The sequence below is a fragment of the Pollachius pollachius genome (genome assembly GCF_949987615.1).
Source record: "Pollachius pollachius genome assembly, chromosome: 9".
NCBI classification, from domain to species: Eukaryota; Metazoa; Chordata; class Actinopteri; order Gadiformes; family Gadidae; genus Pollachius; species Pollachius pollachius.
The window spans coordinates 6,583,891-6,610,139 of NC_136942.1; the positions used below are offsets into that span (position 1 = coordinate 6,583,891).

The 26,249-nt window shown below is 48.6% G+C and overlaps 1 protein-coding gene across 1 annotated transcript in view; it reads left to right on the forward strand.

Moving 5' to 3' along the window:
- nell2a (neural EGFL like 2a) overlaps nucleotides 1-19,480 on the forward strand; it is a gene marked incomplete at both ends in the record, with an annotated part of 83,019 nt that extends 63,539 nt beyond the window's left edge. The window contains 5 exons of the mRNA XM_079743695.1: nucleotides 7,145-7,285; nucleotides 8,476-8,669; nucleotides 10,495-10,671; nucleotides 18,188-18,412; nucleotides 19,439-19,480. Of these exons, the coding sequence (XP_079599821.1) occupies nucleotides 7,145-7,285; nucleotides 8,476-8,669; nucleotides 10,495-10,671; nucleotides 18,188-18,412; nucleotides 19,439-19,480 (779 nt within the window). The remainder of the gene's footprint in view (nucleotides 1-7,144; nucleotides 7,286-8,475; nucleotides 8,670-10,494; nucleotides 10,672-18,187; nucleotides 18,413-19,438) is intronic.
- Nucleotides 19,481-26,249: the final 6,769 nt, after the last annotated feature.

The following is a 26,249-nucleotide window of genomic DNA, read 5'->3' on the forward strand; positions in this document are numbered from 1 at the left end:
TCTCTCTCTCTCTCTCTCTCTCTCTCCATCTCTCGTTCTCTCTCCAGTCTCTCTCTGTCTCTTTCTATCCCTGTCTCTCTCTCTCTCTCTCTCGCTCCCTCTCTCCCTCTCTCCCTCGCCCTCTCTCACTCACACACTTTATTTGTTTGATGTAGATTATTTTATTTGTACTCTGATGGGCTTCACCCACTCACGGCCCTGGAGGGAGATGCAGTGGTTGAGTGCCGTCCAGAGGGCTCTGGTAGACACACCACTACACTGTAAAAAGGAAGCTTTATTGACACAAGTTTCTATTGAGCCTCAGTGTGCCGTCCACGGTTCATACGGTCTGAGGAAATGGAGAAAATGGAAGACAGCGGAGAGGGAAGAGAAGGGAGAGAAGGCTAGAGAGACATTAGTGTGCAGGCTGATAGAAAGGGAAGGGGCGAGGTATAGATCGTTTTGGTGACAAATGCATGTGGCGAGACTGGATCAGACGACACTTGTGTTTTTCGAGTACGTCAACGGATAGGCGTACCGATGAAAAGAGACATCGCAACACGACAAGGGACACCAAAATGGAGATGAGAGGTATATTCAAAAACATGAAGGGAGGATGACAGCAGAGGAATGTTTGTTGTCAACAAACTTGGAGGAAAAGGGGGAGTGGGGGGGGGTGATGGAAGGGGGGGGGAGGATGGCCGATGGATTCATGAGGTGCTTTGAAGTGGCGGATAAAGGGGGAGGCGTGGTGGAGCCCGCGAAGCCGCATCGACCGGCGCGGGAGGGCACTCCGGGGCCAGACAAACAATTTGTTCCCTCTGGCCCCCCGGACTCATTTACATGGAGGCCACGCTCCTGGAAGCCTAAACACACACAGAGGGCCCGACACGGTGACAGGGACGCACACACCCACACACTCACACACACACACACACACACACACACACACACACACACACACACACACACACACACACACACACACACACACACACACACACATGCATACACACACACACACACATACAATCACATAAGCATGGCCACGCACACACATTAACGCAGATATAGACAGACGTACACACAAGCATGGTCACGCACACATACACTAACACAGATAAAGACACAAACACACACACACACACACACACAAGCGCGGGGACAGACACAAACAGGCAGACACACACATAAAGCATCCATGCTGTTATTGTGTCAGATAAATAACAAAACCAAGGTTTTCTAAAGTATTTTAGAAAAACAGATGGTTTACCTCGACTCAAAGGAAAGTGTGGGAGTCATTATAATCTCGAATCACAGTTACAAAACTCCATTTATCCTCACATTTTGTAGTGAATATTTAAAGTCCCTGTTATTCATTTTCCTTTTGACATCTCCCATGATGCACCACACTGAGTGATTTCACTTTCTCTGTCTCTCTTTCTCTCTGTCTCTCTCTCTCTCTCGCTCTCTCCCCTTCTTCCTTTTTTTTTGCGCCACAATTACCCACAAGACCCGTGGGCCGGTGACTGTTTAAACCCAAGCGGTTTGTTTAAGCACAAAGATTACATATTTATTATTTATTTAGCGGTGGCCTCAGCTAGCACTCAATCCATCATACGTAATTAGTGTGTCTTAATTAGGCCCTGCTAATGGTGGGAGCTGTCGTTTAGCTCTGCACGGCCCGCTGCTCACAGCTAAATGACACCTCTCCCAGGAATAGCTTGCCTCCACTACCACTGCAGCACCGCAGTGCACCTGCCAGGGAGAGAGGAGGAGGGAGGGAGGGAGGGAGGGAGACAGAGGGGGAGAGTGAGAGCGATACCGAGGGATAGATAGGGAAGGAGGGAGGGAGGGAGGGGGAGGGACGGACGGAGAGAAAGGGATATGAGGGGGATGACGGGAGGGAGTGATTGGGAGAGAGAGAGGGGAGGAAAGGAGAGGGAAAGGTGGCTGGGGAGGGAGGGTAAGGGATATGTAGGGGGGAGAGAGCGGGAGGGAGGGGCAAAGTGAGACAGGAAAGAAGAGTTCGAGGGAGAAAGTGAGAGAGAGACGGGAAGAAAGAGACAGAAAAAAAGATCTCATTCATCACAAAAAAGCGCTTCTACCCTAGTATAGAAACAGCTTGCCTCCAGTCAGCACCGCCGATACCAATAAACCCAACCGCCCGCACGTATGGACGTTGTTTGGTTCGTAGCGAGACGACCACTTTAAGTGATTAAATACCAGCTTAATCACAATCACACGCTAAGCACAATTTGGCCGCAAAGGTTAGCGCGGTTTTCCCATCGATTACGGCCGCGCTGCTCTCACCGCGAGGGAGGGCGTTGAGGACCACTGGAGGGGCCACTTGACTCTCTCTTCCCCCTAGACTTCAGACGTCTTCATCTGCGGGCGTAATCTCTAGTGTACTGTACGATACACACAAACACACACACACAAACACGCACACACGCACAGGGCCGCCGCACTCCCCTCGTTGTGCCGGGCTTCAGCGGCTGTGATTCATGTGATTTGACAGCATTGACAGAATACGCCATAAAGGACTTAATACCCAACGACAAGAGCGGGGCGGGGGAGAATCACGTTGGGATTATGCAGCACTTGGGAGTAATCCTCCCCACACACACACACAGCGCAGCGGTGCATATTGAGTTCATTGTGTAGTCCTGTGTGGGAATGCTAATGGACCCTGCGTTGGGCTATTGTACAGCAGACATGGCTGCCAGTGGAGGTTGCAAATCCCTTCTCCCTCCCTCCCTCCCTCCCTCCCTCCCTCCCTCCCGCCCGCTCTCTCTCCCTGCGTGATGTAATTGAAGACATCCCGACCCCTCCGGGACTGCCTGTCATTCAGCACCCCCGCCCCCCGACATGGGGAGGGATAGTGGGCGCTGTAGTGGGTAGTAGCGGTTAAAAGCAATGCGTCCCTGGAAAACTCCAGTGTCCAGGTTGAGGAGGTCAGGAAGGAGGAGGAGGAGGAGGCGACAGGGGGGTCTGAGAGAGAGGCGGTGGGGCGAGTCAGGAGGGTGAGGGTTAGGGTCGGACTATATGGAGAGAGAAGATACTGCAGCTCAATGAGAGAGAGAGAGAGAGAGAGAGAGAGTTGAAGAGTGAGAGAGGAAAATAATTCTAGAGAGATGGAGAGATCAAGAGTGGGATCAAGAATGAGAGAAAAGGAGAGGAAGAGATAGCGCTAGAGAGAGACGGAGAGATCAAGAGTGAGAGAGGGAAAGGGTAAGAGAGGGAGCGAGAGAGGCATCAAGTATGAGAGAGAAAAAAGAGAGAGGGGGAGAGAAAGTGAGGGTGAAAAACAGAGGGAGAGAAAAACAGAAAGAGACATCAAGAGAGCGACCGATAGAGAGCTCTCTCGGGGAAATTGAAATGGAGGTGGGCGGGCGCGGGGAGCGGGCCATCTTCTGTGCTACGCAGGAGAAACTTAAATAGCCAATCCAGAGCGAGATGGAGTGATGATAAGACACGGGAGGGGGAGGGGACACACGCTTACCTCGAGGTGAGGAGGAGGAGGTGGAGATGGAGGTGGAGGAGGTGGAGGAGGAGGAGGAGGAGGGGGAGGAGGGGGAGGAGGAGGAGGAGGAGGGGGAGGAGGAGGAGGAGGGGGAGGAGAGGGAGGAGGAGGAGGAGGGGGAGGTGGAGGAGGAGGAGGAGGAGGAGAGGGAGGAGGAGGAGGGGGAGGAGAGGGAGGAGGAGGAGGAGGAGGAGGAGGAGGAGGAGGGGGAGGAGGGGGAGGAGGAGGAGGAGGGGGAGGTGGAGGAGGGGGAGGAGGGGGAGGAGGAGGAGGAGGTGGAGGTGGAGGAGGAGTTGGAGGAGGTGGAGGTGATGGAGGAGGAGGAGGAGGATTTGGAGGAGGTGGAGGAGGAGGAGGAGTTGGAGGAGGTGGAGGTGGAGGAGGAGTTGGAGGAGGTGATGGAGGAGGAGGAGGAGGAGGAGGAGGAGGAGGAGTTGGAGGAGGTGGAGGTGGAGGTGGGTACTAGCAGCGTAACAAGCAGCACCGGGTGAGGGGCGTGCGTCGCCCTCAGAGAGCCCCCCCGCAACAGAGCCCCTTGTTTCCATCCTGTCACTCAGGATAACGAGGGGAGTAACCCCGGCGGTCCCGCTAGCTCTCCTTCATTTCCCCGCCTCGCCCCTCCTTCTGCTCTGCCTCTCCTCCACGTCGCTCCTCTCAATCATCTGTGCTCCTCCGGGCTCCAACCGCTCCTCCTCTTCTTCTTCCTCCTCCCTTTCGTCTCATTTCTCATCGGGTGATGGTCGTCCACCCCGCTCTCCTCCATCCCTCCTTCCTCTGCTTCTCCGGCTCCCACCCTCCCTCCTCCGCTTCACTCACTCCTTCGTGTTTCTGTTTCCAAGTCTTCGAGTTGTCAAGGTAACGATAAAATAGCTTTTCAGTTTTCTCGCCGGCCTTGACCTCGAATCAACGGAAACAGACACGGGTGTTTTCTTCTTTTTTTCCCAACATTGACACCATGCGGAGACCGGGAGAGGCGATGAAATGAAATGAAGTGACCAAAGTAAATAAGAGGAAAAATACAGTCCAACATGATGCAATAGATGAACGCAAATAACGAAAATAAGACCCGAACATCGAGCATATTTCTCTGTTGCCTGGCAAGGCATTTCAGTGGAAGCTAAAAGATAAAGGGGGTTGGCTTTTCTTACCGTTGCTGTTTGTCATGAATAGGAACCCAGTGGATGGTGCTTTGAACAACTGAGCCACGCTGTGGTCGTGGCGAGATACCATCCAGCTTTCCGAAGCTCTGTGTTCCCATTCTGTCCAAGTGAAAGTCTGTGAGAAGCAACAAAGAGCATGGGATATTTATTAGCTGAAACGCGTCGGCTTTCTTGCAATATTCTTACCCGAGGCTAGTTTGTAATTCACTGTAGTCCATCTCTGTCTTTTGATGCACTGTCCTTTTCACCCTTCGTTTGTGTCCAGAGGGAAACAGATGAATTTTCTCCTCCTCCACCAAAAATGATGAAATTAATGCAATGGGATCATTTTCTTCTTCTTTCGCCTCCCAGCCCCCCCCCCCCCCCCCCCCCCCCGCCACGAGCCACCCCCACACACATGCAGACACACACACATACACACTCACAAACTCACTTGCACACACAGTTTCACACACACGCACACACACACACACACACACACACACACACACACACACACACACCTACTCACTCACTCACTCACTCACTCACTCACTCACATGCTCAGAGAGTAGCACATCAACAGAGTTTGCTTTTCCCTCAGTTGTCTCTCTTGCTGAACGGAAAACCTATGGCCACAGTGACTGAGACAAATGTGGGTATTTCTTAAATAGATTTAGGCGGGGGTAAAAAAAGGAAACTTAATGTGTGCAACATTTGATCAATGGTTAATCAGCTGGAGAAATTCTATTAAAAGGCTGAGGTCTCATTAGCCGATGGATCTTAATCCTATTACCAGCCTGTCGGTGTGGGGTGTGTGTGTTTGTGTGTGCTAGTGTGTGTGGGGGTTCTCTGCCTGTCTGCTCCATGGGGGGGGGGGGGGGGGTATTTAAACCTAATACTGGGAAGGTCAGCATCCAGCAGCTGCCACCCCACTTGTACGAAGCGAGAAAAAAATAAGAAAAGCACGTTTTCAAGCTCTGTGAGTTGAGATTGGGCAATTTCTTCTGAAGTTTCATATTGGAAGAAGTTATTGGTATTGTATTGAAGTGGCTTATCAGAAAAGAAAAGGGTGGGAGGGAGGGAGGGAGGGAGAGAGAGAGAGAGAGAGAGAGAGAGAGAGAGAGGAAGTGAGTGTGAGGGAGAGATTGAGGGAGATTCTAAAAAAGACGATGACTGCACGAGGCAATTTAAATTTTAAACGGTGAAAAAGTGAGACTAGTTTTAAACACAGAGAGAGAGGTGTTGGTGCCAAGGTTACTACAGTGGCTGTTGCTAAAAATGGCTCTTTGGAATATCATAAGATGCGTATTTAAAGCCCATCACAAAGCACTCCTCACACCCAAACTCAATTCAATCCTTCAAACTTTGGGGGGGTGTCTATTTGCTATTTTATTGTGTGAGAGAGAGGGAGAGAGAGACAGAAAAAAAGGGAGGAGAGAGAGAGAGAGGGAGGGAAGGTGTTGACTTCTCATCCATGATGCATGCATCCATGATGCATGCATCCATGATGGATGCATGCTTTGATGTACCGACGCAACAACAAAAACCTTGGGGAGTGGCTTTCCTCTTGCCCTTTTGGGGGGGGCTTGGGTTAGGGGGTGCCACGAAAATATGGCTTGTCAAGCCCTTTGAGACTGTAACTGTGATCAACGGCTGCACAAATAAAACAGACTTGACCTGACTTGACCTTGGGGGATGCCCCCAGCAGTTTGGTCCTGCAAGGATTAGGTTTCCGTCTGAGATGTCAACAACTCGGTTGGTTCGGTAATCCCAAACCAGGCCTTGTTAGAGGCTGTCCTTGGGACGGGTGTTGTGCTTTGTTGTATTGATATATGCGCCCGTTACCGTGGCGTGCCACGCTGCTACCTGATCAATAGAGTTTATGGAGTACATCCGCTGAAAGGCCAGACACGTCGTTGTATCAATTATGAATCGGTCAATGTTGAAATTGACTAACAGGCAAGAGTGGGCTTCAGTGGCACAGCAGTGGTCGTGCGGAGTAGATTTAGAAAACAAGCGTTGAACATGATGCCGTTTGTATCCAGAGGCCCTCTCCCTGGGCACTGGCCTGCTCCCCTCCCCTCTCGTTTTCTGCCCTTCTCCTCTCTACTCGTCTTCTACACTCTCTTCTGTGGTTGTTTCGTCTCTCTCTAATTCGAGTCTCTTCTCTCCTCCTCCCCCCTCTCTAGAGTTTTCTCCCCTCCTCTCTCATCTCTTCTCTCTTTTCTTGTTGTCCTCTCTAATTCGAGTGTCTCCTCTCCCCTCTTTTATTATCTACTCTCCTCTTCTCTCCTTCGCTGCTATCTTATCTTGTTTTCTCCTCTCTCTAATTCAAGCAGAATTTCTCCTCTTCTTTCATACGTAGTCTCATCTCTCCTCTACTCTCCTCTCTTGTTGTCCCTCTCTATTCTCTTTCTTTTTTCTCTCTCTTTACGCTCTCCCTCCTTCCTCGTGTGTACCTTCTGATCATCCATCCCGGCCTGTCCATCTCTTTCAGACATCGACGAATGCTCCGACGGCTTTGTGGTGTGTGACAGCAAAGCCACTTGTGTCAACCTGCCCGGCTGGTACCACTGTGAGTGTCGCGATGGCTACCACGACAACGGCTTGTTCTCAGCCAATGGGGCGTCATGTGTAGGTGAGTTGCGCAACCTTTGATGCAGTGCTGACTTTCAAAGAAAGTAACACAGCACAGAGCTGGCTGGTAGAATAACTACTGACCTATAAGGCATTATATATGAGCATTCCGATTTTTCCATCATGCTCAGGCTTGGTCTGAATTTGAATGAAAGGATTACCGTTTATCCCTAAATGTCAGATAGCTTTAGTCTTTTGTTGCATTTGTATAAGATTCCACTATTCATTCCATGAATAGTGCAACTGTAAAAACCCAAATGGATGTCTGTTCTGCATAGCGCATCCGAATACATTGATGCACTGCTGCTGCGAAGACAGACACAAAACAGTAATGACTCCTGCAGAAAGATAAAAAAGAGTTTACAAACTGACAAGGTGTTGTCGTCCTTCCACCAAGCAAGATTTACGGGCCACTTTGTTCAGAAACTGTTCCCCATATGGTTCTTTCAAGTGTTACTGCAATCCTTATGGATGATAAATTTGGGCTCGTAGCAGACATGTTCGCAATGTCAGTCAGAGTTTCTGACGTTGCGGGCTTGTGTGTGTGTGTGAGCTTGATGTAAAGGCAATTGTGGTGACTGGGAAACGGTCACTCTAACAGGGCCAGTTAGTTATTTCTATTTTTCTGCAACAAGGAAGGCAGTAAGGTCAGAATGAGAGAAGGAGGGAGGGAAGAAATGGGAGAGAGAAGGATGGAAGGAAGGAAGGAAAGAAGGAGAGGAAGGAAGGAAGGAAGGAAGGAAGGAAGGAAGGAAGGACGGAAGGAAGGAAGGAAAGAAGGAGAGGAAGGAAGGAAGGAAGGAAGGAAAGAAGGAGAGGAAGGAAGGAAGGAAGGAAGGGAGGAAGGAAGGAGCGGCGAGGGGGAGGGAGGAAGGAAGGAATGAGGGAAGGAGAAAGTGAAGGAGGGAGAGGAAGAAGGAAGGAAGGGGGGATGGACGGAGAGGTGGGAGGGAGGGAGCGGCAGGAGGTAGGTAGGAAGGAAGGAATGAGAGAAGGAGAGAGGGAAGTAAGGGAGGGATGAAGGAAGGAATGAGAGAAGGAGAGAGGGAAGTAAGGGAGGGAGGAAGGAAAGAATGAGAGAAGGAGAGAGGGCGGAAGACAAATTAACAAAAAGAATGCCAAAACGAGATCAAAAACTGAAGAGGGTGTCTGACAGCCGTTTATGACCCCCGCTTTCCATCCCCTCGGCAGACATAAACGAGTGCAAGACGGGCAGGAACAGCTGCGCCAACGACACGGTGTGCTTCAACCTGGAGGGGGGCTACGACTGCAGGTGCCCCCACGGCCACAACTGCACCGGCGACTGTATCCATGACAACAAGGTCAAACACAGCGGGCAGATCTGGGTGCTGGAGAGCGACCGCTGCTCCGTCTGTTCCTGCCAGGTGAGATGTGCGGTCCGGGTGGAGGGGATTGGTGGTGGTGGTGGTGGTGTTGTTAGAAAGGGGTCCGGGTGGGTGGTGAGGGGTGACAGCAGTGGTAGAAGCAGTCTGGTTAGCGGGTGGTCGAGGTAGCGAGGGTCTGGGTGGGGGGTGATACTGGTGGTAGAGAGGGTGGGGTCGGCGGTGGAGGTAGCGAGGGTCTGGGTGGGGGTGGTGGTGGAGGTGGTTGGGGGTGGCGGTGGTCGTAGAGAGGGTCTGGGTGGGAGGGGTGATGGTGGGGTTGGTGGTGGGGGTCTGGCTGGGTGGTGATGACAGTGAAGAGGGTCTGGGTGGGGGGGGTGATGGTGGGGTTGGTGGTGGGGGTCTGGCTGGGTGGTGATGACAGTGAAGAGGGTCTGGGTGGGGGGGGTGTTGACGATAGAGAGAGGGTCTGTGTGGCTGAGGCAAGGAATAAAGACTGCGGCACTAGAAAGGGACAAGGAAGGCAGCATGAAGTGGAGACCAGCGGATCAATATGCTGCCGGTGGCCGGCTTGTCATGTTCCTGAGGTGTTGTCTGGAAACAACAACAGAGCCGCCCGCGCATATCTACCCACGTACGAGTCCCGGGGTCACGGTCCAGCCAGGCCCCGTAATTCAGTGTTTGGTTGCAGCACGGTGCGGCACACACGCGGACGCAGCTGAAACTTAATTACAGTAGGTTAGTATCGGTGAATCAAGCAGCATATTATTCATTTGGTTTTTTTCATCGAAAAAAAGGAGAGGAAAAAAACAGAGGTCCCTCTTAATTAAATGAGTCATTTTAATTGATTTGAGAGATTGAAGAGCGGACGGTTTGAAATGAGCCGCTCGGAGCGGCCGCACCGAGCACAGAGGTAAACATGTTATTGTTTTGTAAATTGAGAATGGAGGGGTGGGAGGGTGGGGCCGGGGGATTGGGAGGTGGTCACGGCTGGATATTAGAGGGAGAGACGAGACGGATGGAGCCAAGGTCAGGAGACAAACATGTGGGTGTCACGTGATTGGAGTCTCAGCTGCACCGGGTTGATTGATTCTAGCATTAGTGTAATTGTTTTGTGTATATATATATATATATATATATATATATATGGACAGAGACAGAGGGAGGGAGCGAGAGAGAGAGGGAGGTAGGGTATGAGCATGTGAGGTAGTGCTGGGCGATTTTTTTCGGTTTAATTGAATAATTTGCATTTTTACTTTCTTATGGTTTGTGAAATGGCTGAACCACAAAACTGCGATTTATGAAAGCTCTAGACTCTGCAGAATTGTTTTGCCTTAAAGAACAAGTGAGAGGTAGAGAGGTAGGGTATCAGCATGTGAGGCGTGGCGAGAGAGAGAGGTAGGGTTTTGGTGTGCGATGTATGCTGAGCGAGAGAAGCTGGGAGGTATGAAGGTCATGAGCTGGATTCACTCACACAGCCTGCAGCATCGCCTAATAACATGTCTTCCAAAGGCACACTGTGTGCGCTCACTGTTTGTCGCTCTGCGTGTGTCTCTGTGTGTTAAAGTGTGTGTAAGAGTGTGTGTATCCGTTTGTCTGTTCCTGAGTGTACCTTTAACCTACCTTTTCTCTTGCTGTCTGGTTGTGTGTGTGTGTGTGTGTGTGTGTACATGTATGTATGTCAGTACTTGTTGTATGTGTTTGTGTGTGTGCATGTGTGTACGTGCGTGCGTGCGTGTATGTGTGCTTGTACATGTGTGCGTGTGTACATGCATGTGCGTACGTGCTTGTGTACGTGCATGTGTGCATGCGTGTTTGTGTGTGCATCTGTGTGTGTGTGTGTGTGTGTGTGTGTGTGTGTGCTCAGGCCGGCCAGGTGATGTGCCGCAGGATGGTGTGCGACTGCGACAACGCCGGCGCCGACCTCTTCTGCTGTCCCGAGTGCGACCCGCGGCGCAGCAGCCAGTGCCTGCACCAGAACGGCGTGCTCACCTACGGCAGCGGAGACACCTGGGTGGACAGCTGTCAGCAGTGCCAGTGTCTGGTAAGAGGGCCAGACACTCTTGGCAAACCTTTCGGACAGTTCGACAAGAAGAATCGTTCAGAATCGTTTGTTCGTTCGTTTGTTCGTTCAGTCGCGTTTCCGGCAGCGGTGAATCATGCAATGCACGGTTCTCAGCCGAGTCGGTCAGACCCAGCTCCTCCCTCGTTCTCAAACGATCGTGTAATCGGTCATCGATCAACACACAACACTACGAGTGAGTTATTTTCAGCTGAGGAGTTCGTGGTCGGAATCGGGATGTTGTTGCCCAGGCCAGCTCACCACTCTGCTAACTTAACACTGTGAACAGCGAGTCAGCGAGTGGGAGTCGAGTCTGGGAGAACGAACGATAGAGACGAACGAGAGAGAACTGAAAAGTGGAAACAGGTAGGTGCGTTCTTGTTAAAGAGTCGTTCCTTCGAACTGATTCGGTCGCAAACGACCCATCACTACCTTCTATCTGCCGCCGCACCATTGGCTAGAATCACAACCTCCTGAGATTGAACCGCCTAACCATTGGCTAGTATAACTACCACCTGACCTTGAACCGCTTCCCCATATGCTAGAATCACCAACACCTGACCTTGACCCGCCAAACAATTGGCTAGAATCACCACCACCTGACCTTGAACGGCCTCACCATTGGCTAGAATGACCTTGGACATTGAACCTGACCTTGAGCCTCTGGTTCAAGCCTCTGGTTCAAGGTCAGGTGGTGGTTATTCCATTTGGTTGTTATATTTTATATAAAAGTTTTCGATTAAAAGGAATTATTACTGAGTCGTTATTGATCGTTGTTAAACTTTGTAATTTACTGTGTTGTATACAAACAGCAGAATATGAACAATATGTTGAATTAAAATAATTTAAGTGAGGCATTATTTAAATAGGTAGAGCACTGCAGGATTATTGGAAGATGCGATTCTGGCTACGGGACAATTCTATGTTCCCTTGACATTCTGACAAAGCAGGACGTTGCAATGGGTCTTCAGACTGCAGTGGTGTGGTCCTACTAGGTGGTATCTCATCGAATGGCTGCTTATCTAGAAAGACGGGAGCAGGTGGTGTATACATAGAAAAGCCTTTTTGAATTTTCTCTGTAATTGCCATCTCATTTGCTTTTCTCTTTTCTTCTCTACTTGATTAACGTAAATACATGCAATCTTGTCTCAATTTATCAGCGTATTTTGAACAAAAATTCAGTTTGGGTATTGTGTTGGTATTGTACTGCGTAAAATATGGAAAATAAATAAAAAAACGTATTGTTTCAATATACCATTATTGTCATAATATCCTCAAAACATATGCTGCGATGTATATTTGCCACATGCACACCGCATGATTAAATAGCAGTTATATCAGAAAGGAGCTGCTGATTGCTTTTGATTTGTCGGGAATAATGAGAGTTTATTCAAGCCATTACAGGTGGGATACGTACGTTTGCAAGAATACGAACATTCGCAATTTCGTTAGACATTGTTTAAACTCTCATTACATAATCTTGATTAATGATACATAACACATTTTTGTTGTTTCACAGAATTTCCTCATCATTTGTCTTCCTTCAACGAGCTGAGGTCATGTCGTTTTCATTCTATTGACCAATCACGTCAAAGAGCCTGAACAAATCCTGAGCGACTGCAGGCATGTCCAACCGTGGATGTGTTTAAAGAACCATTGAATTGGCTTGCATTACTTCCAAATGGCAGAGAGACAGCTTGACTAGAACATTCACTTCCATTGCACTGCCAATACAACCAGGAAGCGGAGCCCAGGGCAAATTCTACATCGACAGGAAGCAGATGAGGCTTCTCCACATTTAACGAAGAATGAATCCCCTTCTGATATAGATGCAGCAAATTGTTCGACCAATAGTGTTTACCACCAACGGTATTCATGCAGCATTCCCATTACAAAACCACTATCTTCAGAGACTCACATCAGCATTAACTGAAACAAGGTTCACAAAGATTACCGCTAAAACGGTCTGGCATTCAAACCATGCAGACAAGGATTACAATCGCAGACATTAACTGTGTGGTTGTTTTGAGCAGTATGCCGCTTCCGGCTTCTATATAATCAAACTCTTGGAAGCAGTGGCCCTGAAACCGGTACATTGTAGACCTGGTCCGTGTTTGTGGAGAGATGTGAGAGAGGCTTAGATGGAATGAGCTGAGCTCCTGGCCTGGCCGAGGCTGTAGGTATCGATTGTTTTCATGCCTTTCTGTGTTACGGTGCACACGATGTGGTATTGCCATTTAACTGAACCGTTGTGTTCTAACACGATTTGTGACATTGCTGAGGATCCAAGTGTTTGGCTTCCGAGGAAGGATCCAAAAACAGTGACCGTTTCAAACCTATTCGATGTTATTGGTTTTGAAAGACACGAGCCGGGGACAAAAGGATGTGAGATCTGAGATAGTGATTGAATGAAGGACGCAGACAGCATTCTGTATGAACGCAGAGACTCGCAGAGAGGACAGCAACCGCAAAGCGAAATGATGTCATTGCAAGGAAATGTTTCAAACGAAAGGTTGTGTGGGGGGTGTGTGTGTGCGTGTGTGTGGGCGTGTGTATTAACGTGTTTGTGTATGCCTGTTCATGCTTGTGCGTGCATGCACATACACATTCGCACATGAATATTTTTATCCTCTTGTTTTATGCCCGTGTTTTCAAAGTATTCCGGTGGCGCCCGCGAGCAGCGGCCCGTCTCTCCCTAACAAATACAATGATATTGTTGTTGCTATTTCCCCGCATTAAGCAGGCCCCCGCCATGTTTGTTTTCCCTCCACTATGATGGTCTGACCTTTTCCCATGCTCTCTCCTGCTGCTCCGACTTCAGACATCCCCCTCCTTGTTTCTTTAAACGGGTGTTAACCGCAGAAATCTGACAGGAACACTGCAATATCCTGCCCGGGACGCTGCCCCCTCTGACACCCCTAGCAGGGGGCAATATGTTTTTTAAATGCAAATGTCACACGCGTTACCCCTTGTTCTCTCGCCCCGCTCGGACTCCACTGATACACTCGTTGGTTCTGAGGTGGGCGACCGGTCAGCTGACAAAATACGCCTCGTCACGGGTGATTCATCAGGGCCACATTACACTTTGATTTAGTTTTTTTGTTTCGCTAGAAAGGCCTACGCCGCTTTGTCTTTCCCTCTTTCCCTCTCTCTCTCTCGCTGTCTCTCTCTCTCTCTCTCTCTCTCTCTCTCTCCTTCCCCCCTTCTTACCCCATGCAGACAAACTGTAATGGTGCTGTGGCCAGGCGTGTCACAGCTCTCCAGCTCTCCATTAGTGAATATATACTATATAATGCAGCAATAGTGAACGGTGGTTTCATGGCTGAAATAGTTAGAATAAGGCCAGAATCAGACCCAAGCAGCTGGTTCTGCCAATGACTTGATTGTATTGCTGAAGGCAGGGCAATGTGGACCCTTAAGGATCGACTTGCTGTACCCTGGCACCCTAATCTCAGTTTAGGGGATGTCTACAGGATACTAAATGGGGTACAGAGTAAATATTGAACTTGTGAGCCAGTGGAATCAATGGTGTTGCTCAATTTCAACTTTCTGGTGATCATGATTGTTGACAAGATGTTTTCCGACACTCCTACCAAAATGTCAGAATGACTAGATTATACTGTATATGAATAATTCACTGATGAGAGCACATTAATAAATACAGATTCATATTAGTAATTATTGATAAGTAAATAGTGAACCATTAGTGAAATTGAATTAGAGTAAATATTGACAGGAAACCCATTAGTCCAAAATAGCTCTGGGTCCCTGAGGCTGTCGTTCCCTCTGACTGAGGCTGTGGTTCTCTCTCCCTCTTTGAGGCTTCGGTTCTCTCCCTCTTTGAGGCTGTGGTTCTCTCCCTCTTTGACGCTTCGGTTCTCTCCCTCTTTGAGGCTCTGGTTCTCTCTCCCTCTTTGAGGCTGTGGTTATCTCCCTCTTTGAGGCTGTGGTTCTCTCTCCCTCTTTGGGGCTCTGGTTCTCTCCCTCTTTGAGGCTGTGGTTCTCTCCCTCTTTGAGGCTGTGGTTCTCTCCCTCTTTGAGGCTGTGGTTCTCTCTCCCTCTTTGAGGCTGTGGTTCTCTCCCTCTTTGAGGCTGTGGTTCTCTCCCTTTTTGAGGCTGTGGTTCTCTATACCTCTTTGAGGCTGTGGTTCTCTCTCTTTTGGATGCTGTAGTTCTCTACTTCTTTGAGGCTGTGGTCCTCTCTCCCTCTTTGAGGCTGTTTGTCCCTCTGACTGTGGCTGTGATTCTCTCCCTGTTTTAGGCTGTGGTTCTCTCTCTGACTGAGACTGTGGTTCTCTCTCCCTTTTTTGAGGCTGTGGTTCTCTATCCCTTTTTCAGGCTCTAGAGCTCTCCCTTCTTGAGGTGGGGGTTCTATGACAAAGACTGTAGTTCTCTCTCTCTCTCCCTCTCCCTCTCCCTTTCTCTCTCTCTCTCTCTCTCTCTCTGTCCCTCTCCCTCTCTCTCTCTATCTCCCTCTCTCTCTCTCTCTCTCTCTCTCTCTCTCTCTCTCTCTCTCTCTCTCTCTCTCTCTCTCTCTCTCTCTCTCTCTCTCTCTCTATGTCCCTGACTGAGGCTGTGCTTCTCTAACTGAGGCTGTGATTCTCTCCCACTGAAGCCATGGTTCTCGGTGGCTGGGTTCAGGCTGTTGTTGGCATGGATACATGTCAACAACAGCAGGAGCCCAAGGACGCGGTCAAGGCTGTCGCAGCGGTGTAGCACTCAGAGAGGTTGTGACATGCATGCACAAATGCACACAGACACACACACACACAAACACACATGCACCAGCGCGCACACGCAAACACACACACACACACACAAAAACGCACGCGCACACACACGCAGACAACCACACACATGCACACACACACACACACACACACACAAAACGCACGCGCACACACACAGTGAGTGTATAGCAGCACTCCAGCATGCAGGGGAGAAGAATGGTTTTGTGCGGTGGAGGTGCTCTGCCAGTGTGACAGGAGTGGGAAATGAACCTTGAATGCTTTCACACTCGGCAGAACCGATGTCTGTTCACGGCTCCGTTGCTGGTTCTAGAATGTTTAGATGGAAAACCCTCTGCAGGCCCAACCTTCACAATGACTTGTGATTCTGAATCGGATCTTCTGTGTGCTTTCAGACAGCCCCTGTTTTTCTTAGTATCTTATAGTGGTGTATCTTTGGCACAAACCTTGAAAGAGGTTTGTGCCCTTTAAAGATACTTTCTTATACTGTATTGGTATTCCTTGTAACTGAACTATCCCCGCCCTACGGGGGGGGGGGGGGGGGGGGGGGGGGATCGGATCTCGAGGGAGTTTCTGTTTTAAATGTTTACCCACTAGGATGTAACAGTGAGTAACAGCACTGTGTGTGTGTGTCGGTATTTCACTGCCCTCCTAATTTACTACGACTCTTCTGAAACGCTGACCTAGACGATTTTCTGTGATATTAAATACCCCCAGTGGGATGCTTGCTCTGTGTGTATTTTTGTGTGTGGGTGTGTGTGTAGGTGTGTTTAGGTGGGTGTAGGTTTTTTGTGTCGTATTTCAAGGCACACATACTCATGAATTCATGAATGTGGTTGGCTACCAGATTGCCAATGCCAGATGTGTGTGTGTGTGTGTGTGTGTGTGTGTGTGTGTGCGCGCGAGTGCGTGTGAGACAGTCAATATGTATTTGACTGCATATGTTGACATTCATCTTGTTACATAAGCTTTGCATTAGACGGCAGATTTCAGTCGAGCATTCCTTGCCTGACGGTTTCGTCTAAGCGGAAGAGTTGCGATGCGTACGTTAACATAGCCGTTGGCCGGCGTGATGTCTCTCGCTACGGGGAGAGAGGGTGTGAGCTCCGTCACACCAGCTGTGGAAAAAAAGGGTAGCAGAGTTGAAGTGGCTGCTTCACACCAGGCGAGGGCTGCCAGACAAACAATCACCCATAAAAGTGCAGTAAACACTTAATCAATTGCAAGTAAACAGCGTCCGTGACACTCTTTTAACCCTGCCACTATTTGCCCCCTTTGGCTAAAAGCGCTTTATAAAGGCAGTCCATTTAGTACACCTTTGAATGTCCTGTCTTTCTGATGAGAGTATTGGAAGGAAGAATGTTAACTTGTTCGAGATAGTACATACTTTGTGTGTCACATGCCATGGAACTGAAAGCGTGTGGCATTCGGCAAGGCACACTATATTCAAGCACGTACCGTTATGCTGTAGGCGTCACGGTTCGTGTCAGTTTCAACCTTGTTTTGTTATCAGAGGCGGTGAATTAATGAGCTAATTGTAGATATTAAGATAATTACGACAACGAAGCGAACCCGTCGGCGTGGTTGAGCAGAAAGGCTGTCAATCAGTCCCCTTGACCACCCTCATATTTTCGTTACGTAACATTTAATGAATACACTTCACCGAACAAGGTGGCTGAACGGCAGGAGGTCACGTCAACACGAACACAGAACGGTACAGCCTGTGTGCATTGTGAAATAAAAACAGGGAGAACCTCACAGTAGAGAGTTTTAGATGTTGATTATCTGATGGGCGGGAACAGTTCGCTGACGCCAGAAATGCTTCGCTGCTGCCAAAACTGTTACATTTCTTGTCCAAATCGTAATGTCGAAGAAGAAGGACGAAGGAGGGAAGTTGCCTACATTACCAGAGGAATTTTAATGTCTCGATCGCTTGTTTCTTTCCTTCTCCCTGAAGGGATGATGAGGCAGTCCGACCAGGAAAATTACCCGCTGTCAGGAGAAAATATGTATATGAATGCCCGTGAATAATATCTCCAAGAGGGAAGAAAGATTACATATGCAAAGACTTTCTTTGGCTGTGCCAGTTTCGAAATGTCTCCCCTTACAAATGTTCCAACTTTTGTTCTGTTATCCACCATCTTTCCATCCATCCATCTACTGTATATGTTTGTCTGTCTGTATAGTCATGTATCCCTTTGCTTACCTGATGTTTTCTCCCCTTTCTCTCTCCATCCTCCCCCCCCTCTCTCTCACTCTTTCTTTCTCTCTCTCACTCTGTGCCTGTATATATATCTCTCTCTCTCTCTCTTCCTATTTTTCTCTCTCTCCCACCCTCTTGCTCTCTCCTCTTTGCCCCCTACCTTTCTCTCCCTTTCCCCCTCCAACCCTCCCACATCTCTCCCCCCCTCTCCCTCCTTCCCTCCCTTTCTCTCTCCTTCAAACTCCCACCCTCCCTTCGCCTCCCCTCCCCCCTCTCTCTCTCCCCTCCCTCTCCCCCCTCTTGCTGTCCCATCCCTCCTCCCTTCCTTTCTCTCCTCCCTCCCTCCACTCCTTCTCTCCCTTTCTCTCTCCCCTCCCTCTCCCCCCTCTTGCTGTCCCATCCCTCCTCCCTTCCTTTCTCTCCCCCCTCCCTCCACTCCTTCCCTCCCTTTCTCTCTCCCCTCTCACCCCCCCTCTCGCTCTTCCCATCCTCCCATCCCCCACCTCCCTCCCCCCCCTTGCTGTCCCCGCCCTCCCCCCCCCTGCAGCAGGGGCAGGTGGACTGCTGGCCGCTGTCCTGCCCTCCCGTGGACTGTGAGTTCACGGCGGTGGCCGAGGGCGAGTGCTGCGCCCGCTGCGTCACCGCGCCCTGCCAGGCCGACTCGGTCCGCAACGACATCACCAAGACCTGCACGGACGAGCACAGCATCCCGCGCTTCAGCGGCTCGTCCTGGGTGAAGCACGGCACCGAGTGCACCCTCTGTCAGTGCAAGGTGAGAGCCCACACCTCATCTCCGCACACACCCCGCCACACACGCCACGCGCACACCTCACCCCCGCCAGCCCTCCCTTCCCTCGCCTCACCCACCACTGCGCACACACCAAACCCCCTCCCCCCCAAGACTAAACACACCCCACCACCGACACGACTCACCCTCACTCCCTCCCTCCCATTCCTCGCACCACACACACACTTCACCCCCAGTGACCCCCACTGACCAGGGTCAGAGATGAACTTGGGCTTGAAAAATGTGGAATTACTCTTGAAGTTTGGCTGACCGGCTGGCCGTTCAATGTTGAAATAAAAAGGTATGTGTGTTTTGTGTTGCCCTGCGGCTCCCGTTTCAACATCGTAACAATACAGTATTTCTCAGTGTTTTAAACTCTGGCTCTGGAAGATGTCCAAAATGCCCCCTAAACATATTAGAAGGAGGTTAAAAAAGCCGTTACGAAGAAAGGTAAATTTCCTTCCCTGCCACTGACCCTGCTAGTTTAGCGGACCTATCTGCAGGCACAACTTGGCTGGCAGGGGTCCAGAGAGGGGAGAGTGGAAATGGAAACTGTAATTTTGTACTTTGAGAGTCATTGGAGCAGTTAAGAAACCGAGAAAAAAAAACAACATTTTGACCTTTCACATTTGTATTCCTGGTAGGGTATGGCTGCTTTGGCTCTGATGTTGTACAAAATGGCACCGGGAGAGGGAAAGGAAGGGAGGGGGAGGTGGGGCAATTGCAAATGTCACGTTAAAATGTTGAGGCAAGGAGCGCCGCAAGAGTTGTGCCTCAGGTTAATGTCTCTGTGAATATTCACTCTCAAACTTCTCCCTATCCCTGTCCCTCTTTCTCTCCCTGTCCATCTCCCTCTCCCTATCCCTCTCCTCTCCCTCTCCCTCTCCTTCTCCCCCCACCATCTCTCTCTCTTTCTCTCCCCCTCTCTCTCCCTCTCTCTCCCCCTACCCCTCCTTCCCCCTCCCTCTCTCTCTCCCTCCCATTTCTCCGGCCTCTCCATGCCCTCTGCAGAACGGACACATCTGTTGCTCAGTGGATCCCATGTGCCTCTAGTGGCGGAGCAGCGGTAGGAAGGCCGAGCGTAAAACCAGAAGAAGAGAACAGCTTCGACGTGTCTCCTCATGTGTTTTTATTTTGTATATCGGCAGATCATTTCGAAACATTTGTTTTAGCCTGCCTGCTTTAGCTTTGTCACATTGTTTCACGCTTGCCAAAATCCGAAACCGACGCGAGAAATTTTGACTTTTAAATGCTTTTCATGTGGACTTTTGAAACTGTTTTATTTTCTCTTTCTATTTTTTTCTCTATCCGTTAGCACATGTCTTTCCGTCACCTTATGGCGAGACTCGCGTGCCACCTGGTACCGCTAATAGGGTCAAACAAACGCTCCTTGATTTGTTTACAGATTCTCCTTGAGCCTGGGTGTGCAACCTTGAATCCTCTTTATACCAAATGTCAACACGTTCTCATGCCGAACAGATGACGGACTACATTTCCCACGAGCCCACTCTTGGTTTGGCCTCACTGACCAGTGTCTACGTACCACCTCTCTCTCTCTCCCCTCCACTCTGCATCATCTGCAACGTGACGCTGTAAGATATTACTATTACTGGCATGACTGTGCTCTGTGTCTCGTCATGATTTTTGCTGATTTTGAAACATAAAAAAATTCTCAATAATAACGATAATAAATTAGACCGTTCAGAGTAAGTTTCCGTTGCCACCTGTACAACAATATTGTCTATATTCTATGTGGTGCTCTGTAGCTTTCTGTTCCTTTTTTTAAATTTATTTCCAAAAGCTTGTAATTGTGTAATTGTGAAAATAAAGTATTTCCATTTACATTAAAAGATAGCCTTCATCTGTTGCGTTCCCACCGCTCGAGATAAGTGTTGAACCACTCGAGATAAGTGTTCAACTTTTTGCACTCTCCAAAAATCGCTGCATCATGTTGCCCCCATTCCTTCTTTAATATCTCACATCTTGCATTCCTATTGCAACTTAATCGTAATGTGCACACTCTTGGACATCTAATGAGTTTGTATATAGGGACCCCAGGGAAATTAATACCAAAACTATAGTGATTATGGCGAGTGATCTGTTGAGAATTAATGAGCAGAATGGGAGGATGATTCCTCGCTGGGAGACGATCTATTCGGCATGTAAAAGATACGCGCAGCGAGTCGTTGGCCTTGAGTGCACTGAGAGGAACGGGTTGGATTGATTGACACCGCCGTGTATTGACTCAACAAGCCACAGATGAAACTGGAGTTATAATCATTGGGTGGATCGGGTTTTGAAGTGTTCTCATTTCAACTATTTGGGGATAATTGACTGTTATTGACTTCAAGGCCTCTAGACAAAAGCTGTGATCTATATTGAGTAATGCTAATTAATTAACACATTCTAATTAAAATGAAATTCGTGTTTTTCCACGGATTGACTTTCTAATCAAACGTGGCAATTCAAGCTGACATAAGGCAGTGTATGATGTATTTTTAACACATTCCATGTTGGCGCATTTTTACCAAGTGTTGCGTTATACATCGATATGTTCGGCTCGAAATTAATTCATATGATTGGTTATGTTGTTCTTTAGACTTTAGATAGGACAATGCAAGTGCCCGACTCTAACTATATGCACAATATGAAATAAACCTTATAAGAGGGTAATAAATGAAACCACTTTAGTGCCTTGAAACTGTAGCATAGACAAGCAGTGCAGACACGATATATACAACGATCCTTCTTCTATAGCGTATGCCGGGGGAAAGCTGGGATAACAGCAGAACCGTATTTCCCTGAGGTTTACCTCATCTCCCCCCAGAAACTCCCAATAACAAACACACAGCGTCATTTAATCCCATTCATTATTCCGGCTCAATCTGCCTCTCCCACAAACTCCGGAAGTTTCTGATGAGTGCATCGCTGAGCACTTCTTAGGGTTTGCACGAGGTCAGACTGTGTCCCCTCCTGAGTTTTCTTCATTCCTTAATTTAGCCTTATATTTTTTTTAATGAGATCATTGACCGTGAGCCCTCCTTTACAACAAGAGTTGACAACGAAATCGAAAGAAAAATGCTGTTCGGTATACAAATATTTAAAAAGAATACAAGATAAATATATAATATATATTTTTCATGAATGTTAACAATATGAAAATTGAATGAGAGAGAGAGAGAGAGAGAGAGAGAGAGAGAGAGAGAGAGAGAGAGAGAGAGAGAGAGAGAGGGAGAGAGATGGATAGGTGATGGGTTAGGGTTTAGCTGGGATGGGGTAAAGGAAGGAGAGGAGCCGGGGTGACATGAGGCGAAGGGCTGAGGAGATGGAGGAGGAGGAGAGAGAGAGAGAGAGAGAGAGAGAGAGAGAGAGAGAGAGAGAGAGAGAGAGAGAGAGAGCTACGAGCGAGCAAGCAGAGCAGGGTGGGCACGGCACCGTGGACCCAAGCTGCTCCGGGCTGCTTCGGCGGCCTGGCAAGGGCGCCATCTGTCCCGGCCCAGGTCCAGTGGCTCCTAGGAGCCGGTGGCAAGAGGCCAGTGGGCACCTGTGTACTGGGGGCCCAGGGGGGCCGAGGTGGCTCGTCAGGCTCCAGCTGGTTCCTAAATGTCCAATTTTCCGTGGCAGCGCCGAAACCTGCAGCAACAGATGTCCGGAGCAGCGGGGGGGGGGGGGGGGGGGGGGGGCGCTGCTTTGCTGCCTGTCCTATATTCAATATTAATGACGTTGTGTGTGGGTTTTAGTATTTTTTTTCGAAAGAGGCCCGTCTGCGGTTGTTTTTTAACCAAGGCCCGTGTAGAAGCATAGGTCAACGTCATCACGCACACACACACACACACACACACAAACACACACAAACACACACAGGATGACCCGAATGGCATTTGCACTCGTACGCATTGTGGTTGAAAGGCTATAATTATGACTTTTCTCTAACCTTCCAATGTTCTGCTGACGACACCAGGGCCCAGGGAAATTCTCTGCGGTATTAAAATATGTATGTATCAAGTATGAAAAAGTGTGAAATATGGAGAAAAACTCCATGTCCGCGATAGCGAGCAGAAACTCAGAACCTTTAAATATTCATGAGGAATTTTGTTAATATGCTGGTCTAGAAGTACCTAGACTCGATTTGGGAAATCCTCCACTATATGCAGCACTGTTTCATAATGCAAACGTCAGTATCCTCGTACCTATCTCTAAATCACAGCTCTCCTCTATAACTCCAAAACTCTATAGGTGAGCTGCATATGAAAACCAGAAATGAGATCCTGGAAAATTGCTCGGAAAAACATTCCCATTGAGATCGTGTCTACATCAATACACAGATCGTTTAACTCTTGGATGTACTTTTTTTTATTTTTATACAAAAACCACAACATTGCTACTCAATGCAGCAACATTCAGCATTTAAACGCCTGTGTTTGATTGGTTGATCTGAGTAAAGAATGTAATCCGACCCATGAGCGCTGAACACATTTGGTCCGTTTCCTGCTCCGGAGGGGGAGTGAGGCTGTTTGTGGGGGGCTGCTCTGAGGATAATGCTCGAGTGGTCCTCGCTTTGCCATCTGAGTGCAGTGCCAGGAATTGGAAGATGAAATTCCATTTTTCCTGTGCGGCTGCCACGGCGACAGACATCATTGCTGGCCTTTGGTTTTGGCCTCGGGAGGGCGGGACAGAGAGAGAGAGAGAGAGAGAGAGAGAGAAAGAGAGAGGGACAGAGAGAGGAACAGAGAGATAGAGAGAGAGCAAGAGGGATGGAGTGAGAGAGAGCAAGAGAGAGAGGGATAGGGTTAGAGAGAGAGACAGAGAGAGCAATAGGGATGGAGTGAGAGAGCGAGAGAGAGAGGGATAGGGATAGGAGAGAGAGAGAGAGAGAAAGGGAGAGAGAGAGAGAGAGAGAGAGCAAGAGGGATAGAGTGAGAGAAAGAGAGAGTGAGAGAGAGAGCTAGAGGGAAACAGAGAGATAGAGAGAGAGGGATAGACAGCAAGAGAGAGAGAGAGAGAGAGAGAGAGAGAGTGAGAGGGATAGAGTGAGCAAGATATGTCGGCTGAACTTCACACGACTGAATGAGAAGAAGTTGGGGTCTTTGTCTTTGTGTCCACAGAGCTGCCCCCCTCCCCCCCAGGAGGAGATGGACCTGATGTATTCTTCTCACGGGGGAGGGAGTGCTTGTATAGTAATCAGGGAGGTCGGATTCATCTTCAGCTACTGAGGAACCTCCTATTGGTCTCCCATTGTTTGATTTGGTTTCCCCTTGGTTGGCGTCCTATTGGAAGACCTCCTCTCCTATTGGACGTTCATGTCTCCTATTGTTGGATCTAATGTCCTATTGGATGGTCTCCTCGTCGATTGGATTTTCATGTCTCCTATTGGTCAATCTTGTCTCCTATTGGTTGATCTTGTCTCCTATAGGATGGCCTCCTCTCCTATTGGACGCCCTTGTCTCCTATTGCTTGATCTAGTCTCCTATTGGTTGATCTTGTTTCCTATTGGAAGACCTCCTCTGCTATTGGACGTTCTTGTCTCCTATCGGTTAATCTAGTCTCCTATCGGTTGATCTAGTCTCCTATTGGTTGATCTTGTCTCCTATTGAATGGTCTCAGTACCTATTAGCTGGTGTAGTCTCCTATTCGCATTGAATGGTCTCAGTACCTATTAGCTGGTGTAGTCTCCTATTCGTATTGGAGGATCTAGTCTCCTACCTGGGTAGTCTTTTGTTTGAAGTGGCCGATGAAAATAGCCCCCGTGAGAGAAGGTCCTTCGACGAGAGCCGGCATTTTGTTCCCCTCCCATGTAGTCTGTGATCCCCCCAACCCTTTTTGAAGAAGTTGAACCAACCCCCGGGGGGCCATGCGACATGGGCACACGGGGCCCCAGCCATTCCAAACAATATCCAAGCTCAGTCTTTGATGCGCTCTCTCAATTACAGCCTGGTTCCCCGGAGACTAGAATCAATATCTCATCTCTCCTCCCAATGGCAGCCCTCGGACAGGGACCATAGGTCCAGCCGGCAGATGCGCCGCGAAGGAGATCTGAGCTGGGCTTGTGGTTCTTCATTGTTGGATGTTTCAGGTTATACATACACTCAGGTGGTGGGTGTTTATACACCCTTGTCTGTATTGATTCACCACCAAGGTTGAACGTTTGGGGTAGGATGTCTGAGGCTGGGTCCGGGGTCATCCCCCGGGACAATGAACCGGCTGCTATCTACTTATTCACGTTATCATGTGTGTGCGTCTGTGTGTGAGTGTGACTTTGTGTGTGCATGCTTGAATGCATGTGTGTAAGTGTGTGGGTGGGCATGGATTCGGAGTCTGCTAATGATCAATATTGTGTGTGTGTGTCTGTGTGTGTGCGTGGGTATGTGTGTGTGTTTCGGCAGTAGCAGTCAATTTTAAAAGCATATCAAACTAATACTGGGCTCACTGCTTACAGAGAGGCAAAGAGTTCGGTACACACTACAAGTTTTAAAAGATACACATGGTGTGAAGGACACATCACCTCAAGTAGCGATCAAATCTTACTGTCATCCTGACAGAAAGTCCATGGGTCTTCGACTCGTGTTTCTGGCACTTGATTAAATTGTACATATCTATGCCTCGCACATTTTATTCTCCTGCAATTTTAAAGATAAGACAAGATAAGACTTGATTAATCTCAGATGGGAAATTAGGGTGTCGTACGGACAATAGCAGTCAAACATCTGAATTTAATCACAACAATAAGAAAATGCAAAAAGTATACAGGACAATATTAACATACGCAATACGAGTCGTGGAAGTAGATAGTAAAATTTAATAATGTAACATAAAATTGTGTATATGCACGCGTTTGTTGTAGCTGACATAAAATAACCGGACACAGGCGCCCTAGCGATGGGTGTTCTCAGCGTCCTCTGGGTGCAGGGAACACATGCGCGTGTCCTTGCGTAGATAGTATCGTTACCCTCTGTATCATCCATATTAATTAGGTTGGCAGCTGCACAAAGCCGTGCAGTTGCCTGGCAACTGTATTCTTAGCATATAGAAAAAATGAAATGTTAACTCGAACTTTCTGAACTACGCTTCAGGTCAAGAGTTGAGGATGCATGCTTTTAAAAAAAAAAAACACGTTCACGGGACTCGATGTCACATCGATATAACCTGTTTTTGTTCTTTTTATGTGGTGTTATCTGTAGCCGAGGACTTGGCTTCCTCACTTGGATGTGCGGTCGTGTTTGCTGTGAGTAATGATAGTAACTGAAATGATAAAGATCGCCAGAGCAAGGGGGAAACCTTTTTTAATTAACAATACAATAAAGCAAAAAACATCACGATATCCTTAATATCCTCCTCCTAATCACCGAGTCGCTTATTCGTTTGGGTTGGCCTGTTCCATATCCGCTGTAATCTCACAAAGCAATCACCGAAATGAACCAGTAAAGCAGCACACGCTCGCGTGGTAATGACTTCTGTGACCTGCGAGGTGTAATGGGATGATTACAGAAGGAAAGACCGCTGCCATGACGCTTAGCAAGCTGACCTCTTCACGAAAACACTCACACTCACTCACAAACACGTGTGATGGTTAAGTCAAGAACACGAAGCAAAACGATGGTTACATCGACACAGACACACACACACAGATATTCACACACACACACACACACACACACACACACACACACACACACACACACACAGATATGCACACACGTGAACACACAAAGGCCCACATTACCGATGAACAAAAAAAAGTAAAATACATTAAATTCAAAGACAACACAATTTTGGTTTTCGCAAAATACTAAATCTATATTTGACCTCTTTAAACCGTGACCCT